The 21,029-nt window shown below is 35.2% G+C and overlaps 4 protein-coding genes across 4 annotated transcripts; 2 read left to right on the top strand and 2 right to left on the bottom strand.

Annotated features, from left to right (window-relative positions):
• The first annotated feature begins 2,526 nt into the window (after positions 1–2,526).
• Positions 2,527–6,185, top strand: LOC110711669 (mRNA turnover protein 4 homolog). Its single transcript, XM_021890086.1, has 8 exons — positions 2,527–2,672; positions 3,083–3,248; positions 3,630–3,720; positions 3,814–3,872; positions 4,172–4,232; positions 4,768–4,858; positions 4,967–5,043; positions 5,783–6,185. The coding sequence occupies exons 1-8, from the start codon at positions 2,645–2,647 to the stop codon at positions 5,897–5,899; spliced, it is 690 nt and encodes a 229-aa protein (XP_021745778.1). The 5' UTR covers positions 2,527–2,644; the 3' UTR covers positions 5,900–6,185.
• A 1,731-nt stretch (positions 6,186–7,916) lies between these two features.
• LOC110711610 (anthranilate synthase beta subunit 1, chloroplastic-like) lies at positions 7,917–15,285 on the top strand. Its single transcript, XM_021890018.1, has 7 exons — positions 7,917–8,348; positions 10,502–10,572; positions 10,723–10,760; positions 11,997–12,107; positions 13,024–13,123; positions 13,835–13,967; positions 14,574–15,285. The coding sequence occupies exons 1-7, from the start codon at positions 8,121–8,123 to the stop codon at positions 14,658–14,660; spliced, it is 768 nt and encodes a 255-aa protein (XP_021745710.1). The 5' UTR covers positions 7,917–8,120; the 3' UTR covers positions 14,661–15,285.
• A 1,038-nt stretch (positions 15,286–16,323) lies between these two features.
• On the bottom strand, positions 16,324–16,692 carry LOC110711592 (protein RALF-like 24). The gene has a single exon (XM_021889997.1). It carries the CDS (start codon positions 16,690–16,692, stop codon positions 16,324–16,326), a length of 369 nt encoding a protein of 122 aa, XP_021745689.1.
• Positions 16,693–18,242: 1,550 nt separating this feature from the next.
• On the bottom strand, positions 18,243–20,135 carry LOC110711609 (crocetin glucosyltransferase, chloroplastic-like). Its single transcript, XM_021890017.1, has one exon. The coding sequence runs from the start codon at positions 19,985–19,987 to the stop codon at positions 18,539–18,541; it is 1,449 nt and encodes a 482-aa protein (XP_021745709.1). The 5' UTR covers positions 19,988–20,135; the 3' UTR covers positions 18,243–18,538.
• Positions 20,136–21,029: the final 894 nt, after the last annotated feature.

Genomic DNA, 21,029 nt, shown 5'->3' with positions numbered 1-21,029 from the left:
AAAAACGTTATACCGTTCATGTAAACTCGAAAGTATAAAGTCATATATTTTGTAGATTTGTTCTAGCAACGATAGTAATTATTTACGAAGAACTCCGTACTACTAACTACAAGTACTACTCCGTAAGTTCTAAGAGAAGGTATTGCGTGCGTACGGACGCATGAACTATTTGGTGCGGGAGGCTTGGCTGATATATTTTCCTCGTTGGCTGAAATGTTTCATGTGTTGGCTGATATGTTTCATTTGTTGGGTGATATGGTTTTTGTGTTGGCTAATATATTCCTTTTGTTGGCTAATATGTATTTTTTTTTTTCCTTTGTTGGCTGATATCAGACATAATTTGGCTTATATGTATTTTTAGTTGGTTGATATATTTATTTTGTTAGCTGATATGTATATTTTAATTGTTGGCTTATATGTTTCATTTTGTTAGCTGATATGTTTATTTTGTCGGCTTACCTGTTGCTTTTGTTTGTTGATTTCATCCTTTTAGTGGCTGATATGCATTCTTTGTTGGCTGATATATTCCTTCTGTTGGCTGATAAGTACCTTTTGTTGGCTGATATATTCCTCTTGTTAGCTGACATGCATCTTTTGTTGGCTTATATATTTCTTTTGTTGGCTTACATGTTGCTTTTATTTGCTGATTTTATCTTTTTGTTGGCTGATATGTTTCATTTGTTGGCTGATATATTCCGTCTCTTGGCTTATGTATGTCTCTTGTTGGCTTATATATTCCTCTTGTTGGCTAATATATACATTTTGTTGGCTGATACTCTGATAGGTTCCTTTTATTGGCTGGTACATTTTTATTAATACCTGATATCAGACATTTATTAGCTTGTATGTTTTTTTTTTTTTTTTTTGCCTTATATGGGTCATTCTCCTTCTCCTATTTTTTTTAGAGAAGTCATTCTCCTTTTCTACTTTGTTTCTCACGCGAGCCTTCTTCTTCGTTCCCCCTCTTGCCACCACCAACAACAACAACACCAAGCCACCACCAGCAGCAAACCGCCACCAACAGCACTCAGACACCAGCAACTGCAAACCGCACCCTCCGTCTTCTTCAACCACTAAACCCAACCCAACCCACTCCCTCTCCTTCTCCTTCAACCACCGAACCCAAGCCATCGCACCTAGAAACCAGCGAACCCACCAACCAATCGACCACCAACCCCTTAATTTCCGGCCACCAAAACCCGCATCCCCACAACAACCACCTGCAACCGCATATCGCAACAATTGGTTCAACTTCAATCTTCCTGCACCTCCCCAAAATCACCCAATTGCGGCACCACCTCCAACCACAAATCGCAACAATTGGAGGTGCGAAACACAAATCGCACTCAAGTAAATCGCAAATTGGTGGAAGAAAGAAGAAAGAGAGAAGATAAGTGAAACAGAGAAAAATGGAGAATAGCCGCACAAACTATTGGGTGCGGATGGACGCTCCCATAGTCTGCGAAGTTCTAAACCACTAACTTTTGTACGTACGGGGTAATAGGGGAAGATAAGTTTAAATGTGTTTTATTCAAGCAACTATTGTTTGGATCTAGTTGGTAATTGATGTCATGGACCGTAGTTAACTTTAAAAATAAATATTGGTAAATCTGTACAAAGTATGAATTATATTCTATGGTACCTTCACGATTTCATCATATTGCTCAGGGATTATGGGGCAAATTTATAAAAGTTTATAATTTGGCCAAATGAAATTGGTCCTAAACCTGCATTTGAGGTTTATAACAATAATTTTTTTTAAATAGTTATTGACTCTTAAGAGAATTCCAAGTTTCTCTCTAACACTCAGGGTATTAGCGTCAACTTGGGCAAATTAGTAAAGGTATTATTGATATTGGACACATAATGTTTTAACGAGTGATTGAAACAAATGTTTGTCCTCCTTGCGACGAAACCCACAAACTTAGACCTCCTGATTTGGTGATGAATCGTCTTTGAAGGTTGTCAATGGTGATGTGTGTTCATTGTTGAAGGTATGTCACCATGAATTTCTTGAACATTATGTTGAAATCGCAGGGTTTGTTATGTTTCTTTTCTTCGACAATCGAAAATACCCCAGAAATTTGTAGATCTCCAACACACAAGCTCAGCCCTTAGCAATCAACAACTGCTGTGAGGAACGTAGCTAAAACACCGATGTAAGCTTTGGTTGAGAAGAGTTGGACTGGTGGTGCACAACCAATTTTGGAAATAAAATGAGTTAACGACGTCACTAACGGGATAAAATTTCTCACCTTCTTTAAACTTTTTTTTATTGGAGAAAAGCTTATATGACAATGCTACAAGTCCAAATATTTACGCCATGGAGATTAACGAGCTTGTGAATATCCGAGAGTAACCTGGGTAGCCCCCTCTTAAAATCTCCGAAAAATGAAATTCAAATTTCTTAACCCAAAAACCAAACAGATTCTCTTTTATCAAGTTTAGATTCAGTATAATTCAATCCGATCCATTTTTCTGGTCCGAACCGATTTCTGAACTCTCCAGCCTAGACTTTAGAGGCAACTTTTTGTTGGAATAAAATGAAATTGAATTTATAAAACCCTAACTCCTTCTTTGCTTAAGCCCCCTCTTTCTTCTTCCTCCTTCCCGCAGTCCTCTTTCTCTCTCTTCTTCTCCAAACATGCCGAAATCCAAAAGAAATCGCGCAGGTATTCTCTTCCTCCTTCTCTCCTTAGCTTTACATTCGTATTTTCCCCTATTTATTATGTTATTCTGTTAATTTTTATGATAATTTTCAATGCATTAAGAATTTCTGTGTACTGCTATACTGTGAAAAACAGAAGAATTACAGCTCGCTCTTTCATCTGATATAATTTATGCAATTGTTAGTTCTACCAGCTGTAGTTGTTTCATCTTTTTTCTATATTTTGTTTTCAATTTTTCTATGGGATTTTTGGTGTTTTTAATCAGTGAATCGTATTATTGTTCGATATTTGATTTTGGGTATGTTAAATTGTTGTCTTTAATTTTGAAGTGGGTCAGAGAGTGATTACAGAGAAAATGATGGGTTTTTTTTGTGAATTTTGAATTTGAATATGAAAATAAATTGAAAATGCAGTGACCTTATCAAAGACAAAGAAGAAGGGAAGAGAGCATAAGGAGGTGATTGTTAACTCAATAAGGGAAGCAGCAGAGAAGTTTCCCTCTGTTTACGTCTTCGCTTTCGAGAACATGAGGAATCTTAAATTCAAACAGTTCAGAGATTCTATCAAGTCCTCCGGCAGGTGATTATGATTGGCAACCGCCTTTCTTCCATATGAGTGCTTGTTATGCAGTCTGATGTTACTTTATTTCGATGTTTGACGTATTTAGGGGTGAAAGATTGAATTTTTGATACATATTATGTACTTTACTTAATGCTTGAGTGGTCTTTTCAATGGTTATGCTGTGTAATGATCACAGTTGAATAAGCATTGTAGGCCTGTAGTAGTGACTAATTGACATGGTTGTGGAATTGGTTAAATTACAATGTGTAGCTAGGTTTCTAAATTCTAATTCATCAAGAATCATATGAAGCTATTTTGCTTCTATTAGTCATGCTTCTTGCTGGTTGTTCTATGTGTTAGTTATGACTGATGATTAAATTGTGCCACTCGCTATTTCAGATTCTTTCTTGGATCGAACAAAGTCATGCAGATTGCTTTAGGTCGTTCTGCTTCTGATGAGATTAAACCTGGCCTTCATAAAATTTCAAAGGTAATGATCTGCTTATTATTTGTCTAATTTACATTTCTTGGTCAGTTTATGATCTTGTTTCATTTCTTCTTTGTTTGCTTCCTGTTTTTGCAGTTTTTGCGTGGAGAGACTGGTCTTTTCTTTACAGACATGTCAGAGGAAGAGGTCAAAAAGTATGCATGAGAAACTATTCTAAAGTTGTGTCTGTCATTGTTTATTACTTTCGCATTTCATGTATCTTTTAGGGCAATGTTTAGGGGACTAGCTGATTTTCCTTTACTTTTTCCCGGTGATAAAAGACTGTCTAAAGATGGGCTGATTTTTTAAATTTTTTTTTAATTATTTCTGTAAATCTGCTTGGGGTTTTCGCTTCAATGTTTGCATTGAGAAGCAATTGAAAGTAGTACATGGCTTTCTGAAGTTATTGTGCCAATGCTCCTCTAAATGTTGCTATTTGTGGCTTCATTTGCAGAGTTTTTGAAGAGTTTGAAGTTTTTGATTTTGCAAGGACGGGATGTCTTGCTACCGAGAAGGTTAGTTTGTATTTTGTATATAGTAACTGTTTCTCAGTTTTAAGTTTGTTCTGCCACATTGGTGGCTCATGTACTTCCTCCGTAAACGGTTATTTGCAACATTTACTAAAAGTAGGTGCTACCTATTATTTGTATCACTTCCATTTTAGGACAAAAAATATATATATGTTCACACTGCAAATACCCAACATACCCTTACTTTTTCACACTTACTTTTTATTTTATCTTTACATTACATGGACAATTTTGTATTTTACGTTTCTCTCTCTTACTTTTTCCCACTACCAAATTTTGCATAGGCCTCCGTGAACGGTACATTTGTTGCAAATAACCGTTTACGGAGGAAGTATATGCAAATGATAATATTCTCTTGCTTGGAGAAATTAAGAATATTTTGAGGCCAAAAGTCTTCTGTGCATCATCCATCATTTTTGTGCTCTCGTTCTTTGATATTTTGTATATAACTTGGAACTTGAATCCAAAGTTCATTGTTGTAGGTTTGTCTGTTTAATTAAACAAATGATGCATCTTGCAGGTGGAGCTTAAAGAAGGACCTCTGACTGAGTTCAGCCATGAGATGGAGCCCTTTCTACGCAAGCAAGGGATGCCTGTGCGATTAAACAAAGGTCTGCTATTTTCATTGTTCAGGATCTCTGTCACATCCCCAAATGAATTTCAAAGAAAAGAAATTGTGAACATTAAGTGTTTTTTTTTTTTTTTTTTTATCATGACAGGTGTAATAGAGCTTATTTCAGATTTTGTTGTTTGTGAAGAAGGGAATCCTTTGTCACCCGAATCATCTCGTATCCTGGTTAGTGTCACAATTTACTGCTCTACTGTCTCTACTACAGTACTATCTATACACTGCTTACGGTGTTGACTCTATTGAATGAAGAAATACTGTTAGATATATTGTGATGAATGTCGCTTTTACTTTTATTTAGCGTGCTTAAGAGAGCCTCAGAATTGCTTTAGTGAAAGAAAATATTCTAGTGGACATCCCTTATTAGAGACGTAGAGTGAGCATTTAGGAAGTTGACAAACTGAGGTTTGAGATTGATTTAGACCCTTTTTCAAGGAAGCTCCCAATAAATTATCTGGGTACACATGCATGGCATCTGAACATTTTCTGCTCTGCATACATGTACTTCTTTTAGGAGCTCTCTCTTTTTGGCAATCCTAAGGGGGGAGGTTGGAGGGGGGCTGGCATTACCTTCATATGTTCCAATTTGTTCCTCGTCATGTGTCCCACTTGATTAGAACTTATTGGTGGATGTAGTGATGTGGCACAAATATAGATCAATGAGATCATGAAACATAGATTGGACTCGTTATGAACTTAAGAAGAGAGGGTGTTTGGATAATAGGGATGCTATTTTGTGGTTAATAATTCAGTTTTTGATAGTTGCTAAATCATGTAATACATTGGGTTGAATTGTGTTGCAAGAATTGCAATTATCGAGACTGTTATTACTTTCTTGCCATATTTTTTTTTTGTTTCCTGCTGGTCTGCTACTGAAAGATAACTCATTGAACTTTCTTGTCTGTAGCGTCTACTTGGAGTGAAGATGACTTTGTTCAAGCTTCATCTGATCTGTAGTTTGAGAGGTTATGATTTTGAGGTGTATAGAGAAGGGTTGGAAGAATCTGACGTCGAGTCTTCTTAAAGATGTAGCAAATTTTGGTGTGAGACTGCTCTTTTTGGTAGATGAAACTTAGATAAGAGATAGGATCTTCCCCTGGTGTTTCTCTACCTCAAATGTTCAGTTTTTGCTGTCCTTGGGGAATGGGGAGCTGGAAGCCAAATATGAAAGTCATTTTATTACATAATTTGATTGTAATCGGTCTTTAAGTACTCGATGTGTAATATGTAGTGATGAACAAGAAATTTTGATGAGATAGAACAACAGCAACGCTAAATTCATTAGTCTATATTTTGTTACGGTTGTGAAATTGAAAGCTTGATAACTCTTTTTCAGTTCTCATACGATGATTCATGACCAATTCAACAATGCCATGATTTATGAACCTAAAATCAAAGAATGAGATCATATGACAGACATGCTAGACTTGAGTTAAAATTAAAAGTTATTGTTAGAAACAAGCTTCAAACTCAAAACTCATAACCATTAATTACACAAAAAGAAAACCTTAACCATATACTCCATATATCAAAGACTTTTTTCATCGACGATAACTTATACTCCCTCAGTCCCATAATATAGTTCATGTTTGTGTTTTTTCACGGTATTTAAGAAATAAGAGGAGAAAGTGGATGAAGCACATTAATAAAAGTGAAAAGTACAATCGTAGACAAAAGTTAAAGAGTGAAAGTAGAAAAAAGTACAAAGCATATGCAAAATTCAAGGTTAAATTAGGAAGTATAATGAATAAAGTTAAAATAAAGTGAGGTATAATGGTCTTTATTACCTATCCAAAAATAGAAATAGGAACAACATTTTGAATCTCCAAAATAGGAAAATAGGAAATATATTATGAGACGGAGGGAGTACTTCACTAACTTTGCTAATCATGGCGATAATCTTGACTATTGAATATTGAATATGGAAAAGGTTGATATTCTAATCATGGTGATGACAATATTGACTATTGAACATGGAAATGGTTGATATTCTAAGATATGGGTATGATTTGGATTCTAAATTTCTAATCTATAATCATCAATAAATATATATATAATAATATAATACTAAAACAAACACAAAGAATGACATATGTCACTTTATGGTGTTGTGTTTTCCCTTCAAAATCCCCTCTTTGTTTTTTTAAGCCAATGCATTCAACTACTTACTATATATTACATACAATATATTCGCCCAATCTTATGATTGTAATAATTTGATTCACATATTATTTATTTATATAATAAAATATTTTCCATATCTATAACTTTGTATCTTATAAATATTATCCCGTATGTCATTTCTTTCGATAACACAATGTACATCATATTTTATTATTTCAAATTATTAATTATTAATATATTTTGAATAAGATAATGTTGTAACAATATTAAAAACATGTTCAATTTTATGATTCGTAATACACAAATTTTCGGGCAAAATAAGTTAAGCGTAATATATAATTTTAAAATATTTCTGGTTGGTTAATAAAAAGAAAAATGGTACTTATTTATCATCGAATTTTTTTAACACTCATATATATAAGGGCTAAGACGTAAATTTGATATACTCATTGGCTAATCGACTTTTTCGCTATATTCCATGTTTAGTTTCAGGTCATACTCCGGTTCACTATTTCACCGTATTTTTGCTGAACTTAAATTACTTCCTCCGTAAACGGTTATTTGCAACATTTACTAAAAGTAGGTGCTACCTATTATTTGTATCACTTCCATTTTAGGACAAAAAATATCTATGTTCACACTGCAAATACCCAACATACCCTTACTTTTTCACACTTACTTTTTATTTTATCTTTACATTACATGGACAATTTTGTATTTTAGGTTTCTCTCTCTTACTTTTTTCCCACTACCAAATTTTGCATAGGCCTCCGTGAACGTACATTTGTTGCAAATAACCGTTTACAGAGAAAGTATTTTTAATGAAATAAAATTATTTTTGCTAAACTCAAATTATTTCTATAGTCCGTATTTCGGTAATTCTATATCAAACCAAGGAATTGTTTTTTTTTTTTTTTTTTAAAAAAAAAAATAAAAATAAAAAAAATCAAGAATTCATTCCTTGAAAACACGAAGGAAAGAAATCAGTTGATTTCAACAGATTTTGTGCCTTCTCCTGCTCCTGAGCTTCCTCTCTTCCGTCCAATTAAATTTTCTCTCTCCTTAATTTTGCTCAAAAACCCTAATTCCCCATTTCCTCCCTCTTTCAAATTTTAACCACCATGCATACATTAGGCCAAATTTCCACCACTTCCCCGATCAAAACTTCGTTCAAATCCCTAATTTCTCGAAAATTTCCCGCCCAATCATCGTCGTTGAAGTTTTCAATTAAAAATGGAGGTGATTTTAATGGTGGTTTGAAGGCTGTTGCGGCGGATACTAAGGCTGTGGATTCTCGCCCTTTCATTGTCATTGATAATTATGATAGCTTCACTTATAATCTTTGCCAGGTTTGTTTTATTCTGATTTTGCTGTTTCTAAAGTTGGATTGTTGATTGAGATAGTTTTATTTTTTTTGCATGTGTTCGTGTGAATTTATTTCTGCTGATTTTCATATAATATTACCAAATTTGATCAAAATATTTTTGCTTGTGACATACTAATGATGAATGTAACTTATAAGCACAATTTGGGTAGATTGATGCATTGGATTCTGTTGAAAGTGAAGGGGAGAGCATTGGGAATTAGAGCATGTGATATGAAGTGAGGATTATTTGATTTTAGAGGTTTGAGTTTCATGATTTTTGAATTTGTTGCCTTTTTCTGCCTTGCTGGTATGTATAGATATATATATTTTGAGCTTAGAAGGTCAGTTAATATATTGCATTGGAGGTGCTGGATTCAATGAGGATGAAGACAAGGAGGAGGGGGGGGGGGGTCATGGCTGGATAATTAGCTAGGGAGAAAAGGGTATTTTTTTAAGCAGCTAATGTACAAGATTCAGTTATTGAATCATTTGTGATGGACATTCAGCGAATTCCAAAAGTTGTAGAGAGTATATAGTCCATAGTGCATCATGGAGTTTGGAAATTGGTTGATACAAAATGGTTGCATGACTTGCATCTATAAATATTAATGACAAATGTGGATATTCTTATAACTAAATGAGTCAAGAAGCAATAATAATATGGGAATCAAATAAAAATACAAAATTTTGTTGTATTTTCTTCATATGGCAGTGTGGAATTTGGAAATCGGTTGATACAATATGGTGGCACGTGTAGATCAGTAGGTAGTAACGGAAGCTACGGTTTGTTTTGCTTGTCAGATTTCTATTTAAATCTAGTTGAGAAGCTACAAAAAGTTTGACAGTAAATGAAATAATAAAATTAGGTGTTTATAGTCCAAAGTGCACCATGGCATTTAGAAGTTGGTTGATAGTTGTTGCGTCACTCACAACTCATCAACCTCGTGTTAGGAATTATCATTATTAATTGCCAGTTGGATTCTAGATATCTGATGTATGTCTTGGGTTCATACTCACATGCCTTTCTCATAGAGTTTGAAATGTCCAACCATCATATTAATGTTTTTGTGTCCTTTTATAGCGATGGTATTTGGGCTGTAGTCTAGTAATACATGGTGCTTTACCCATTTGACTCAGTTGGGTCACGTGTGCATCCTAATTTTACCTGGGGGTGGGGGGGTGGGGGAGGGGGTTGAGTGTTAGTGAGAACAAGAGTGTAAGGCTCGGGGCATGTATAATTGTTTAGGGGGTTGTAATGATGAGAACAGGACATTAGAAATCCTCTTCAATGAAAACAGGAAGTCGCATGGATATTGATTTTCAACTATAGTATCAATATTTGTTCAATCATGAAAAGGTGTTGATTACTAAGTTTTGAGCTACTAGCCTGGTGTTGATGTAATGTAATGGTCGCAGGTTTTACAAATTTGAAGGGTCAAAATCTATAACTTTGTTTGTTTAAGTAATAAGATAAATGGTAACAAGCATGGTATGTTTCCCTTTTCTTAGAGCTTTGATACTCTTTATGAATAGTGAACTTTAGTTGGAGGAATAGTTATCACTTCTTATCCTAACCTGATGGTCTTGGGTTTGATGCTTGTCCCACATTCCCACCAGGTGGGGCTCCCCCCGCCTTCCCCCCCTTTCCCCTCTTGGTTGGGCCGCCTTCATGCCTTCAACTACTGGTCATGGGTTTATTGCTCATCCCACTAGGTGGGGGTTTCCCCCTTCTTCTTTTCTTGGTTTGGTCACTTTACCTTGTCCATAAAGACTCTTCATGAATATGGCTGCTGTCTTGTGATTTCAGTCATAGTTACGTTTTGCAAAAGTTAAAATGTTCACCTTTAATGCCAGAGAAATCTGCCTTTTGAAATCTTTATTTTTCCAAACTCTGGTGTGGATATTGCAAGAGTATACTCCAAGCTTCCTTCTTTGTGTTCTTATACAAATTGGATTGATGACCTAAGTAGCCTTCTGACATAGTTGCTTTATCTGAATATTGTATCAGTGTATCTGAGCTTTAAGTTTCAGACTTGGAAGATTGGTTTAAAGTTACTGCATAAACAGACATTTAAGTTGCTGGTTACAAGAAAGCCATTTTCTAACTTTAAATATTATGTTGTTTTCATTTTCAAGTATGTGGGAGAATTAGGTACGAATTTCGAGGTATACAGAAATGACGAGATCTCTGTGGAAGATTTGAAAAGGTAAGGTGGGAGAAGAGTGGTTGAGTTTATTTATTTTTGTTATGTTAATTTGTTGCTTGCAAGTGTGTGTGAAGTTTTAAGCATTGTATTAAATTTTCTTTTCTTCAATTAGATTAAAGTTAATTTATGCTGTTCAAACTGTCGTACCAGGAAAAATCCAAGGGGAATCCTTATATCTCCGGGTCCAGGTGAGAGCTTTTTTGCTCTTTTATGTATTTGTTTATTTTTTTTAATTTTTTTTAAAATCTATGTACAATAATGTCCATTTTGATTGGAGTAAATTTTTTTGTTCTTTGGCTTTTTCATGGTAATGGACTACCTTTAAATGGATCATATAGTTTGGCTATTCCTTATTATTACAAAGCTACCAACACTCAGTGTGTGTTTAATCATGAAGCAGTCTCTCAATATCTCAGGTTTACAATATATCTGCCAAGGGTGGAGTCCTTTCAGATGCATAGGAGTGACGTTGGGTGTGGACCTGATACAAGTCCTACATCCCTTTTTTTTTTCCCCTATAGATTAGTGGAAGTGAAAGAAATATTGACCTTAAGGTTACAATTGGAAATTGTGAAAGTTGGGTAAAAGGGGGTGGGGGTAAATGATCTCATTTTCCTGGTAGAAGATCTGAACCTATACATGTTATCTGGTACTTCGTATCTTGATAGTTTTGAACTGTTTGCATACAAATCTGCAAAAATAAAAAGAAGATGAGAATAGTGAGCAAGAGAGACAGACAAGTTGAAGCCTTGGAATTCACAAAAGAGGGGGTTCAGCCTCAAGTTTTTTTACACAAAATCATCTCTGATATCTTTTTGGCTGAATGTTTGTGAACAGGTTAATGTTTTTTTGGCTGCAGAAACTCTTAGGAGGTAAGGATTACAACACCTTAGGAGAACAGAAAAAAAATAAATTTATTTATTATTATTTATAAACTTAGAGTATGTCAATTGTTTAATTGGGTTCAAATGCTAGATAAATAGACAGATATAATTTTTTGTAGAAGTGTTTCCTCATAGACATCCAATTGTTGTCCTACTCTAGTTTCCTTTTTTAATTAAGTGATGGGGCTGAGTAATAGGATCCTAAGTTTGAAAGATTTTTGAAAATCCAATAACTACTTAATAGTGATGATGTTCATGTACATGGATAGAATGTATCACATCATCATCTGAGTTTTGGACAACTACTCTTGTTTGAGGAGTAGAATTTTTATATGCTTTAGATACTTTCATACTTCTGACATTTTGTACTTCTTTTTATCTTCCGAAACCTAAAAATTCTGTTCATTTTCGATTGAAAGATGAAGTCCAAGTGCTTGGTTGAAGGGTTGGTCTATTCATATATGTATATGTGGCTATATGATTGCTGATGTTAATATTGTTGCCCTTGTTAACAAAATGCTCTTGCATTTACATTGAAAGGTACACCACAAGATTCAGGAATCTCTTTAGCTCTTGTTGTGGAATTGGGATCCACTGTACCAATATTTGGTGTTTGTATGGGTCTGCAGTGCATTGGAGAGGCTTTTGGAGGTAAAAATTCACTTTTGTTTCTCAATTGGCTTAGAGGCTTATTTATACTGTAAATTGGAATATTAGATATGATGCTGCTTCATATTCTGCTTTAACTTCTCTGTCTACCTATGCTGCTGTCAGTATTGCTGTTGTAAAGTGTCATTAAATTGTTCTTTCAGGCAATTGTTTACTTAGCTTGTAACAGCTGTAAGTTTGAATATAATTAAGCAGGTTAGGGGTGTACTCACATTGTGATTTGTGAATTACACATTCTAAAGAGGTCAAAACATCTCTAGCTGGACTTACATTATTCTTACCTTTTTTAGAGGATGAGCATGTACTGAGGTTAAAATGCTCTACTCAAGAGTCCAGAGCTCATGATGATGTGAAGTTTTGAACCTTATATGCTGTTTTACTGGTGATGTTAAAAGAATATACTGGAGTTACCAGTACTGAATGAAATGCTTGAACCTTATATGCTGTTTTACTGGTGATGTTAAAAGAATATACTGGAGTTACCAGCACTGAATGAAATGCTTGAATTATTGTGAATTCTAAGTCTAAGAAAGGTATACCTGCAATTAAAAGGAATGTACTTGTATTAGTCGGGAAAGGGAATCCATGGCTTTGAGTGCCATCATGTGTTTATCATCTCAATTTGAATTTCTTCAATATCACCCAATATTTATGGAGTCAATAAAGGATCCCCTTGTCATTCATAGAAAATGGGGGAAAAAAAAAGCTGAATTACTCGTGAAGACTTACAGCCCATACTTATGTACGAAATATATTATTGCATGGGGTGTTTACTGCTGTTTCATCTTACTTGTTGACTGTTTCTGATGTATACTATATTTCTATTCCAAGTGTGTGTTTGTCTCTTGCAGAGCCTTTTTTTCTTCTGATAAATCATGTTACCATAATAATTTTACAGGGAAGGTTGTGCGTTCCCCATACGGAGTTGTGCATGGGAAAAGCTCACCGGTGTACTATGATGAGAAGGGGAGCAATGGCTTGTTTACAGGCTTACCCAAGTAAGTGCTTTGTTGTGTATAGTTTTTTATGATATAAGTCTAGATCAATAGAGTTATGCATCAAAATCAAGAGGTGCTACACTACTACAAGTGATCTAATTTTGGAGTAGTAATTGATTTATATAGCAAGGTTTAATCATGCAGGCGATTTGTAGTGCTCTTTTTATTTAGATTTACAGGATTGCAACTATGCATTTTTTTTGTGTGTATGTGTGTGTGTGTAGTTGTAGTATAAGGTGTTGTTGAACTGTCAAAATTGTTTTTTTAGCTCGTATCTACTGAAGAGGAGCCTTGTTTCATTGTCATTGATTGAAGTTAAGCTATGCGTCTATGTTAGGTTATTTTTGTAGGTCGCCTTCTGTTTGAGTGTTTCAGCATGCTAACCCTCTTCTATCACTGATGTATGCTAGGTTATAGGAATGGAGCCTCCTACTATTGCTCTTCTTATCTGCATCCTGTCACCAAGTCTGTTGGATAGTTTAAAGTGCTAACTTGATAAAGATCATCGGTTTAATAAAGGATTTTCTATGAAAACTAGGTTTTTCTTTTCTTAATGAAAAAGAAGAAAAGAAAAACAAGTAGTTCTAGCTGTGTTCTACTGGAAAATGAAGATAGCTATGTTTTACACGTGCGTTAACTTGCATGTTTCCGAAAATGTACCTTCTATTGTATATTCCAGACTTTAATGATGGAAATTTCTCTATGTTACAGCCCCTTTACTGCTGCAAGATATCATAGCCTTGTAATTACCAGAGATAACTTTCCTGATGAGCTTGAAATTACTGCATGGACCGAGGATGGGTTGGTCATGGCTGCTCACCATAAAGAATACAAAAATTTACAGGTAAAAACTTGTCTACAGCTTTATGCCATCTTCTACCCCTATTACCCCCACTCCCAACACCCAAAAAGGAAAGATCTTTAAGGGAAGGAGAAAAAAAAAAATCTGTCCCCATTCAGAAGGAAGACCAATAAGTTCAGTTCACTTTGAGACATGCATACTGGAACAAGTCATGGCCTCGCATTTTGTAGTTTGAGGCGCAATTTTTTTCTTGGGCTTCCTGTTGAATTAGTTTTAAATGATTCATTTGTTTACCTAGTCTATCACTTTGTTCATATACAATTATTGATTATGGTATATTGAAACTGGAGATTGAAGAGTGTTGACACAGGAAATATGGGAACAGATCTTACTAATCAAATAATTTTGTTTTTCTGAAAGAAAGAGGTGTGAGTTTGTCATTTTGATCATTGCAATCAAAGATATGCTAATATGCACTAGAAAGAATGAATAAACATATGCTGGTTCCATTTTTTGTATAAAGTGGTCTCTTGGTAACTTCCATGGTTTTTGTGAGAGGCATTTTTGTGTTGGCAGCTCGCCCTTTTAATTTTGCATGGTTTCTTTTCGGAATTAGACATTAACACCTTTTTCATATTCAATTTGCAGGGAGTCCAGTTTCATCCTGAAAGTGTTCTCACTCCAGAAGGTAAAGGGATAATTAAGAATTTCATCAAAATGATCGAGAATAATTGAACAAACGAATTGCTTTGGAAGCTTTCAAAGTGATTTTTTTTATTGTTGTTAATTTATGAATTAGGTTTACTTGGCAAAAAGATCAATTTAATCTCTATTGAAACAATAGAATCACATCTTGTTGTAGCTATTTAAGAAAACAGATTTGCTACAATTGTGTAATTATTGTATCAAGTCAAAAGGATATATGTTCAGAAACACCTTTCAATCCCCTCCATATCGGAGGAAATGTCTTTTATCTCTTCAAGACCAGAAGTTTGTGAACTCCTCAAGTTTCAGAATATAATTCGAGCTATGTAAATATGTAATAATATGATGGGGTTGACTGTTGCCCGATGATTGGTTCAGTCGAAAATACAAATAAGAATGAAGTCGCCTTTCTGGCAGCTCAAACCTCTGCAGATTCGAGCTGTAATGAAAGAAAGTAGCTTTCGTTGATTTACTATACTGTATGGCCTTATTTTTTGACATGAAAATGAAGTATGTTGAAAAAAGGTCATGCATAGTTTTGTCTTGGCTCACAAAAGTCATTATCATTTGACCTGTAAAACAATCTGAATTCACCTGCCTTTGGATTTATTGTTTAGGAGAGAGAATGATGGGATTCAACCTGTTTTTACTCTTATATTTGATGATGCGTACTCTTTTTCTCATGTGATTTCGTGCAAGTTTTGGAATTGATTGACTTTAAACTTTCTCCTGTAGTAACGATAATGCTGGCCTTGACATTTACTCTATCTAGTAAAGACAGTAGATGATTAAACTCAAGTATTAACAAGTTCCTCAATCTTTACGCAATTTGGATAATTGATGCAAAATAGATTGGATCAAGATTTCAACAAACTCGAGCACAGTTCATCATCAAGAACTCTTATTGCTAAGCTTCGATTAAGAAGTAAGTTGGTTATTTCTCGTCCTGGTGATGAATCAAGTGGCCTGCTCAGAGATGAATCTTACACCACCAAGTCCGACTAATTGCTAAACAGTTAGGCAACTAAAGATAGGCAATATGTTGAAAGGGCACCTACTTGAATCTAACTACAATTTGCTCATTATGATTTTTACATGTTTTACATCTCATATTCGAAAATTGACTTTCCGATCAAAGGGTACGAGTTGATCGGACGCAGGGCACGACATGGTGATCGGATAGACGGAGTAACAAAGCGAACCATAGGCTGTGAATTTGGATGGTGACATTGTCTATTTGTCTTGGTATAGCCAGGATCACGTTCACACCATAGACCATTGCACTTATGCCCACAATTCATCTTTGTTACAGCAAAAAACATAATTTTTTTTTGTTAATATACTCCATCATCAATTTTCAAATTTTCTTCTGCAGTTTCAGTCAAACAGAACAGAAATTACAGCAAAATTACCACTATTTTTCATAGTAATTAACTGTCATTTCATCAATAATGTCCCAATTCACAAAATTTCAATTAGTACTCCAATGAGTCCAATCCCAGATAAAATTATACCACAAACAAAGATAGAAATAAGATAATTAACCCTTCACTACTGTATCTAATACATTAATTTATCATACTAATATCAATTACACAAAAGATCAAATCAAATAAACCACAAAAAATTAAAAAAATGATAACACAAGTACCCTGAAAATTTGGTTCTTTTTTCAAGAGAGAAACTTGAAAAATCAGTACATTCTAGCACATTTAGTGATAACACTACAACCTCTTCTGTATCTGTTAGCTGGTGTAGCACCACAACTGTAATATGAAGATCCTGGTGTTGAACAAGGCACAACATCTCTCTTCAATGTTTCATAACTTATATATTTTCTCCTCATACTCAAAATTCTTCTGTTTATCTCTGAATCAACCTCAAATTCTTCTGCTTCAGTAGCAACAGGGCAATTTCCCATCTTTTCATCACAAACCCTTTTCACAATTTCATCATTTTCTGTTGAATTTAAGCTCAAATCTGAGTACCCTTTTGAGAATATGAGATGGGTTTCTAAGATTATGAGTAATGTAATAAGTAATTTGAGTTTGATTGTGAGCATTGCTAATTTGGGAGTTTTGTGGGAAAGATTAAAGGGTTTTTGTTTGATAAGTGAGTGAATTTTTTTTTGTTTTTTTTGGGATTTTGTTTTTGGTTTAACAAAAGATTTGATTTTTACCTAGTTGAGAGACATTAAATATGGTAAGGGTCACGGTCTGAACTAGTGGTCCACCGAGAGAGAAAGAGAGATACTAAATGTTTGCTTGTTGTGTCATAAATAATATGGTTATAAAGGGCCAACTCAAAGTGATATGGCATGAGTGACATCTTGGCAGAGCAACTCGTATTTATGGATGTCAGCTAAGTTAGTCGATTAATTTTCGAAAAACAGTTAAGTATGATATTGTATGAGATCAAATACCTTCTATATCGCTCTTATATTTTGGCTATAGTTATGGGATTGGCAATGACGTTTTTTCTATTGTCAATTTGTCATCCTTCATTAATCATTATTATGGCTTTTATTTTCAATATTAAGATAGAAGCCAACTTTAGTTAGGTCGATATGTTCCTTTCATAGGTGGTCAACATATATGATGGTTTTTATGATGATCAACAAAAATCATTCACCTGATTGGTAATTGTAAAATACTCAACAAATGTATGAATTTTTAGAAATTACATGACTAGATAAAAGTCGTAAAGGGAACTAAACATTTACACTTTTATTTTTCTCTCAATAATCTCTTAGATTAGGATATAAATTATAAAATTGATTAGCACAAATGATAATGTGTGTGTTGGGATAAAATTTCTAGTAAGAGTAAATTATTTAAAGATTTTATTCAATTATGTTTAGTCCTTAGATTTTTTTGTGTCGTTATCTTGAAATTACTACCAACATGGTACTATAAAAACCACTTTATGTTATGGTTGTTTATTGTACTGGTGGGTCAAATTATGACAATTGCCACTCATTGGCAAATTCAAGCTGTCTTCATAGGTTTGTCGTAAGCTGGAATATGCAAAGTGTATTCGTTTTAAACTCTTTATTTGTTTAGGGTAGTTGACATATCTTGACTATGCTGGTTTCGGATCGGATTAGAGTGACATATGATACATAGTCACATACTGATCCTAAACATAATTAAGTTACCTAATCCATATCCAAAATAGATCCGAAACTTGTTATGATACAATAAATAATGTATCATGTACACATGCACCGACTAATAGGAGATATTGTATTTCAATGAAGTATTCTCCATCACTTAGAAAGCCCGACCCATAAATTCAGGTTTAGGTGTGAATGCTCAAAGGATTTGTGTGTTTCCATGTTAGGTGTTGTGGCTTTAGATTAGATCTGTCTTGATCAATTGAGCTTATTGGTTCATTGACCTTCATTATAATGTACTAATTATAGCTCCACTACTCTCCACAAAAAGAGGGAAGCAATCATCGCCAATTTAGACATAAATAATGTAGGATAAGAGGGGTGATATAGTAAATAAAATTAGCCAAATATATTCCGGTACTTTGTAATAAATTAAAAACGAGTCAAATCTTGTAAAACACCTAAATGGAGAAGTAAGTTGAATTTTAAAGAATAAATGGAGTATAATCAATTCAAATTTCAATGCTAACAAAAGTTTTTGTTACAATAACCAACACGATAATTGTAGTGCTAGAGAATAGCTAAAAACACAAAGAAATTAATCATACATTCATACAAAAGACTAGCTAGCATATTATTGAAACTAGTATCGTGTTAATGTTGACTATTGAGGTACGGAGTAATATTTTGTTATCGGCTAAGCTAGTAATAAAGTAGTAATTAACATTTAGGCCTAACATTTAACATTTAACAAATGTAATGCAAAAAAGTCATGCATTAATCAAACTCTTCATCATTTATGAATCTTTTTGCAATCAACATTATTATTGAACAATTCCTCCATGAAAGCCTTCAAGTTCATATCAGACGATCCACACTCGTTGACCGCTTCGACCGCCAATTCTCTCCATTTCTTAGCATTCTCCTTAATCTCTTCACTTTCCATAACCTCCTCCAAACACCACTTAATCTCATCACTCTTAACTAATACACCACCTCCTTCTTCACTCACATTGACCCTTACCCCGGCCTTCCATAAATCCTCCATCAATTTAGCATTTGTCATTTGATCCGTCCATTGTGGAAACCCGACCATGGGGACACCATATGCTAGACTCTCCAATGTCGAGTTCCACCCACAATGTGTCACAAAGCACCCCACTGAGGGGTGGGATAACACCTCCACTTGGGAGCACCATGGGACTATAAGCCCTTGTTGTTTCAGCTCCTCCAAGCAACTCAACTCTTCTTCATTATTACCCTCTACATTTATTCCATGGCTCGCCTTCTCCCTACTAATGACCCACAGGAACGGCCTGTGGGTCTGTATCAGGGCTCTAGCTAACTCCTCCATCTGCGGCTTGGATAGCACTGAGATGCTTCCAAACGACAAGTAGATCACCTTGGAATTCTTTCCTTGCGAGTTTAGCCATTCCATGTAATCTGCCTCCTTAGATTGTTGGAAGAGGTCCCCTTCAAAGGATTTGTCGGAGGGGTCCTTTCGATTCAAGAAGGCGGAGGGAAGGATAGGGCCGATAGAAATCAAGTTGAACCTCTCAATAGCTTTTAAAGCATGAACTTCTAAAGCTTCAAATGTATTCACTAAGATTATTGGTTTATCATCAAGCTCTAATTGTTGTACTTGCTCTTGAAATGAAGGGATGGCAAAAGCGTAAAGGGAATGGTTGGAAGGAAGAAGGAATGAAGGGAGGTCACGTGCTTTGAGCTTCAATGGCATGTTTGGTAATTCTAACGACCATGAAGGGTCTTTTTCACATTCATTTATAGCCTCACCATAGCCATTGAAATAGTAGTAGTAGATATTAAAAGTCATGGCAGGTTGAACCCAAAGGAGCGTGGATGGCACGTGAAACTTACGTGCCACCTCGGCGGCCCAAGGTATGATTGTGTGCACTACACATGTAATTTGTTTACCCTCGACAACACTCTTGTCAAGGAACTCCGATAAGGCCTCAACCCCACGCTGGCGAAACGTTGAGAGGTAGTTCAGTATATCTGCATCGGGGACCTTAAAACTATCGCCATACCCGTCAGAAAACGTGGTGAAGTTTATACCCTTAGGAACCGTGGCTTTTTTAAGGCATTGGTGGGCAGAGGTAGCAGTGATAAAGGTGACATCGGCCCCAGCTCGTAGGAGCAGCTTGGCGAATTGGAGGGCCGGATTGATGTGGCCTTGCGCTGGGAAGGTGACTAGGAGGAAGTGAGGCTTTTGTTTCTCCATAGAAGGCGGCGAGTGATGTTAAAAGAAATAAAGTTATGAATTTGCTGTGATGCTCTTATCTTAAAGATTGTGAATAATGTTTGTAGTGGAAGTGAAAATTGGATATTTTTTTTGCAAATTGTTAGTTGTCCATGTATGTGATTATGATTAGATAGTATTTATTATATGATAATAGGTGGCTGACAGCAAGCTATTCAGTATAAATTTGCAAGATTATAAAAAATAATCCACAGAATATTCGTTGATTATAATTTAGGCTATATAGCAAGTGGCAACCCATAAAAAATTGAGTACGTCTTTAAGCTTGAAATACATTGCATCTAAGAGTAGCTAAAACAGTGCTCCTATGAGTCCTACGCGCATGACATGCTCAACCTCGAAAGGGAGAGCATGGCCATGAGCACCAGTTCTGGTACTTTCAGAGTTGTTGCGACTCCGCTCACAAGTTAAAGTGTGGGAATCAATTTAAAGGTGCTGAAATCACTTCCACTCTCAACAGTCTTACTGTATATTAGCAAAAGAAGTCAACAGAAGCTAGACAGTGATGAGATAGAAACTACTTCTAATGTTTGACTAACTTCAGTGGCTCACTAAGTCACTAGTCACTACCTAATGTTTTTGTACTGCACAAGCCTACAGCTTAAGGACAAGAAGAGGGGGAAAAAAGCAGACTGAAAAGCATATTTTGTCAGGTACTTTGAAAATTGATTAACGGCTGTAACAGATCCAAATCTATACAAGACAAGAATGGCTGAGCCTTGTTACTCTCGTGAGCCTACTGCTTTCCTAGCTTCTGATACAGGTCGATAATAGGGATGCTAGTGAATTATTAGATGATGATACTTGTCCAAGTGTTAGGCTCGGCTAGTTTATGAAGGTTTGGGCCGTTTGGCTGGTCTTTGAAGTGTTTAGTTTTGTTGGGTATCGAATGTAGGTAACAGAGGTAAACGAGGAGTTCCAGTAGAATTTAGGTCTGGAGCTATAAGGAAAGGAAGTAAAAGGCTTCTAATAATGGCTCAAGTCCTGTAAACTTATGACATAT

The sequence above is a fragment of the Chenopodium quinoa genome, unplaced genomic scaffold, assembly GCF_001683475.1.
Source record: "Chenopodium quinoa cultivar QQ74 unplaced genomic scaffold, ASM168347v1, whole genome shotgun sequence".
Classification (NCBI taxonomy): domain Eukaryota; kingdom Viridiplantae; phylum Streptophyta; class Magnoliopsida; order Caryophyllales; family Amaranthaceae; genus Chenopodium; species Chenopodium quinoa.
This window is presented reverse-complemented; position numbering and strand designations above follow the sequence as displayed.

Bases quoted from the DNA above. Each gene is read 5' to 3' on its own strand.
- LOC110711669 (XM_021890086.1), top strand. From the start codon at position 2,645: ATGCCGAAATCCAAAAGAAATCGCGCAG. The intron at 3,249-3,629 runs GTGATTATGATT...TCGCTATTTCAG, and splicing joins TCTATCAAGTCCTCCGGCAG to ATTCTTTCTTGGATCGAACA. The intron at 3,873-4,171 runs GTATGCATGAGA...CTTCATTTGCAG, and splicing joins TCAGAGGAAGAGGTCAAAAA to AGTTTTTGAAGAGTTTGAAG.
- LOC110711610 (XM_021890018.1), top strand. From the start codon at position 8,121: ATGCATACATTAGGCCAAATTTCCACCACTTCCCCGATCAAAACTTCG. The intron at 10,573-10,722 runs GTAAGGTGGGAG...CTGTCGTACCAG, and splicing joins TCTGTGGAAGATTTGAAAAG to GAAAAATCCAAGGGGAATCC. The intron at 13,968-14,573 runs GTAAAAACTTGT...TTCAATTTGCAG, and splicing joins AAGAATACAAAAATTTACAG to GGAGTCCAGTTTCATCCTGA.
- LOC110711592 (XM_021889997.1), bottom strand. From the start codon at position 16,692: ATGCTCACAATCAAACTCAAATTACTTATTACATTACTCATAATCTTA.
- LOC110711609 (XM_021890017.1), bottom strand. From the start codon at position 19,987: ATGGAGAAACAAAAGCCTCACTTCCTCCTAGTCACCTTCCCAGCGCAA.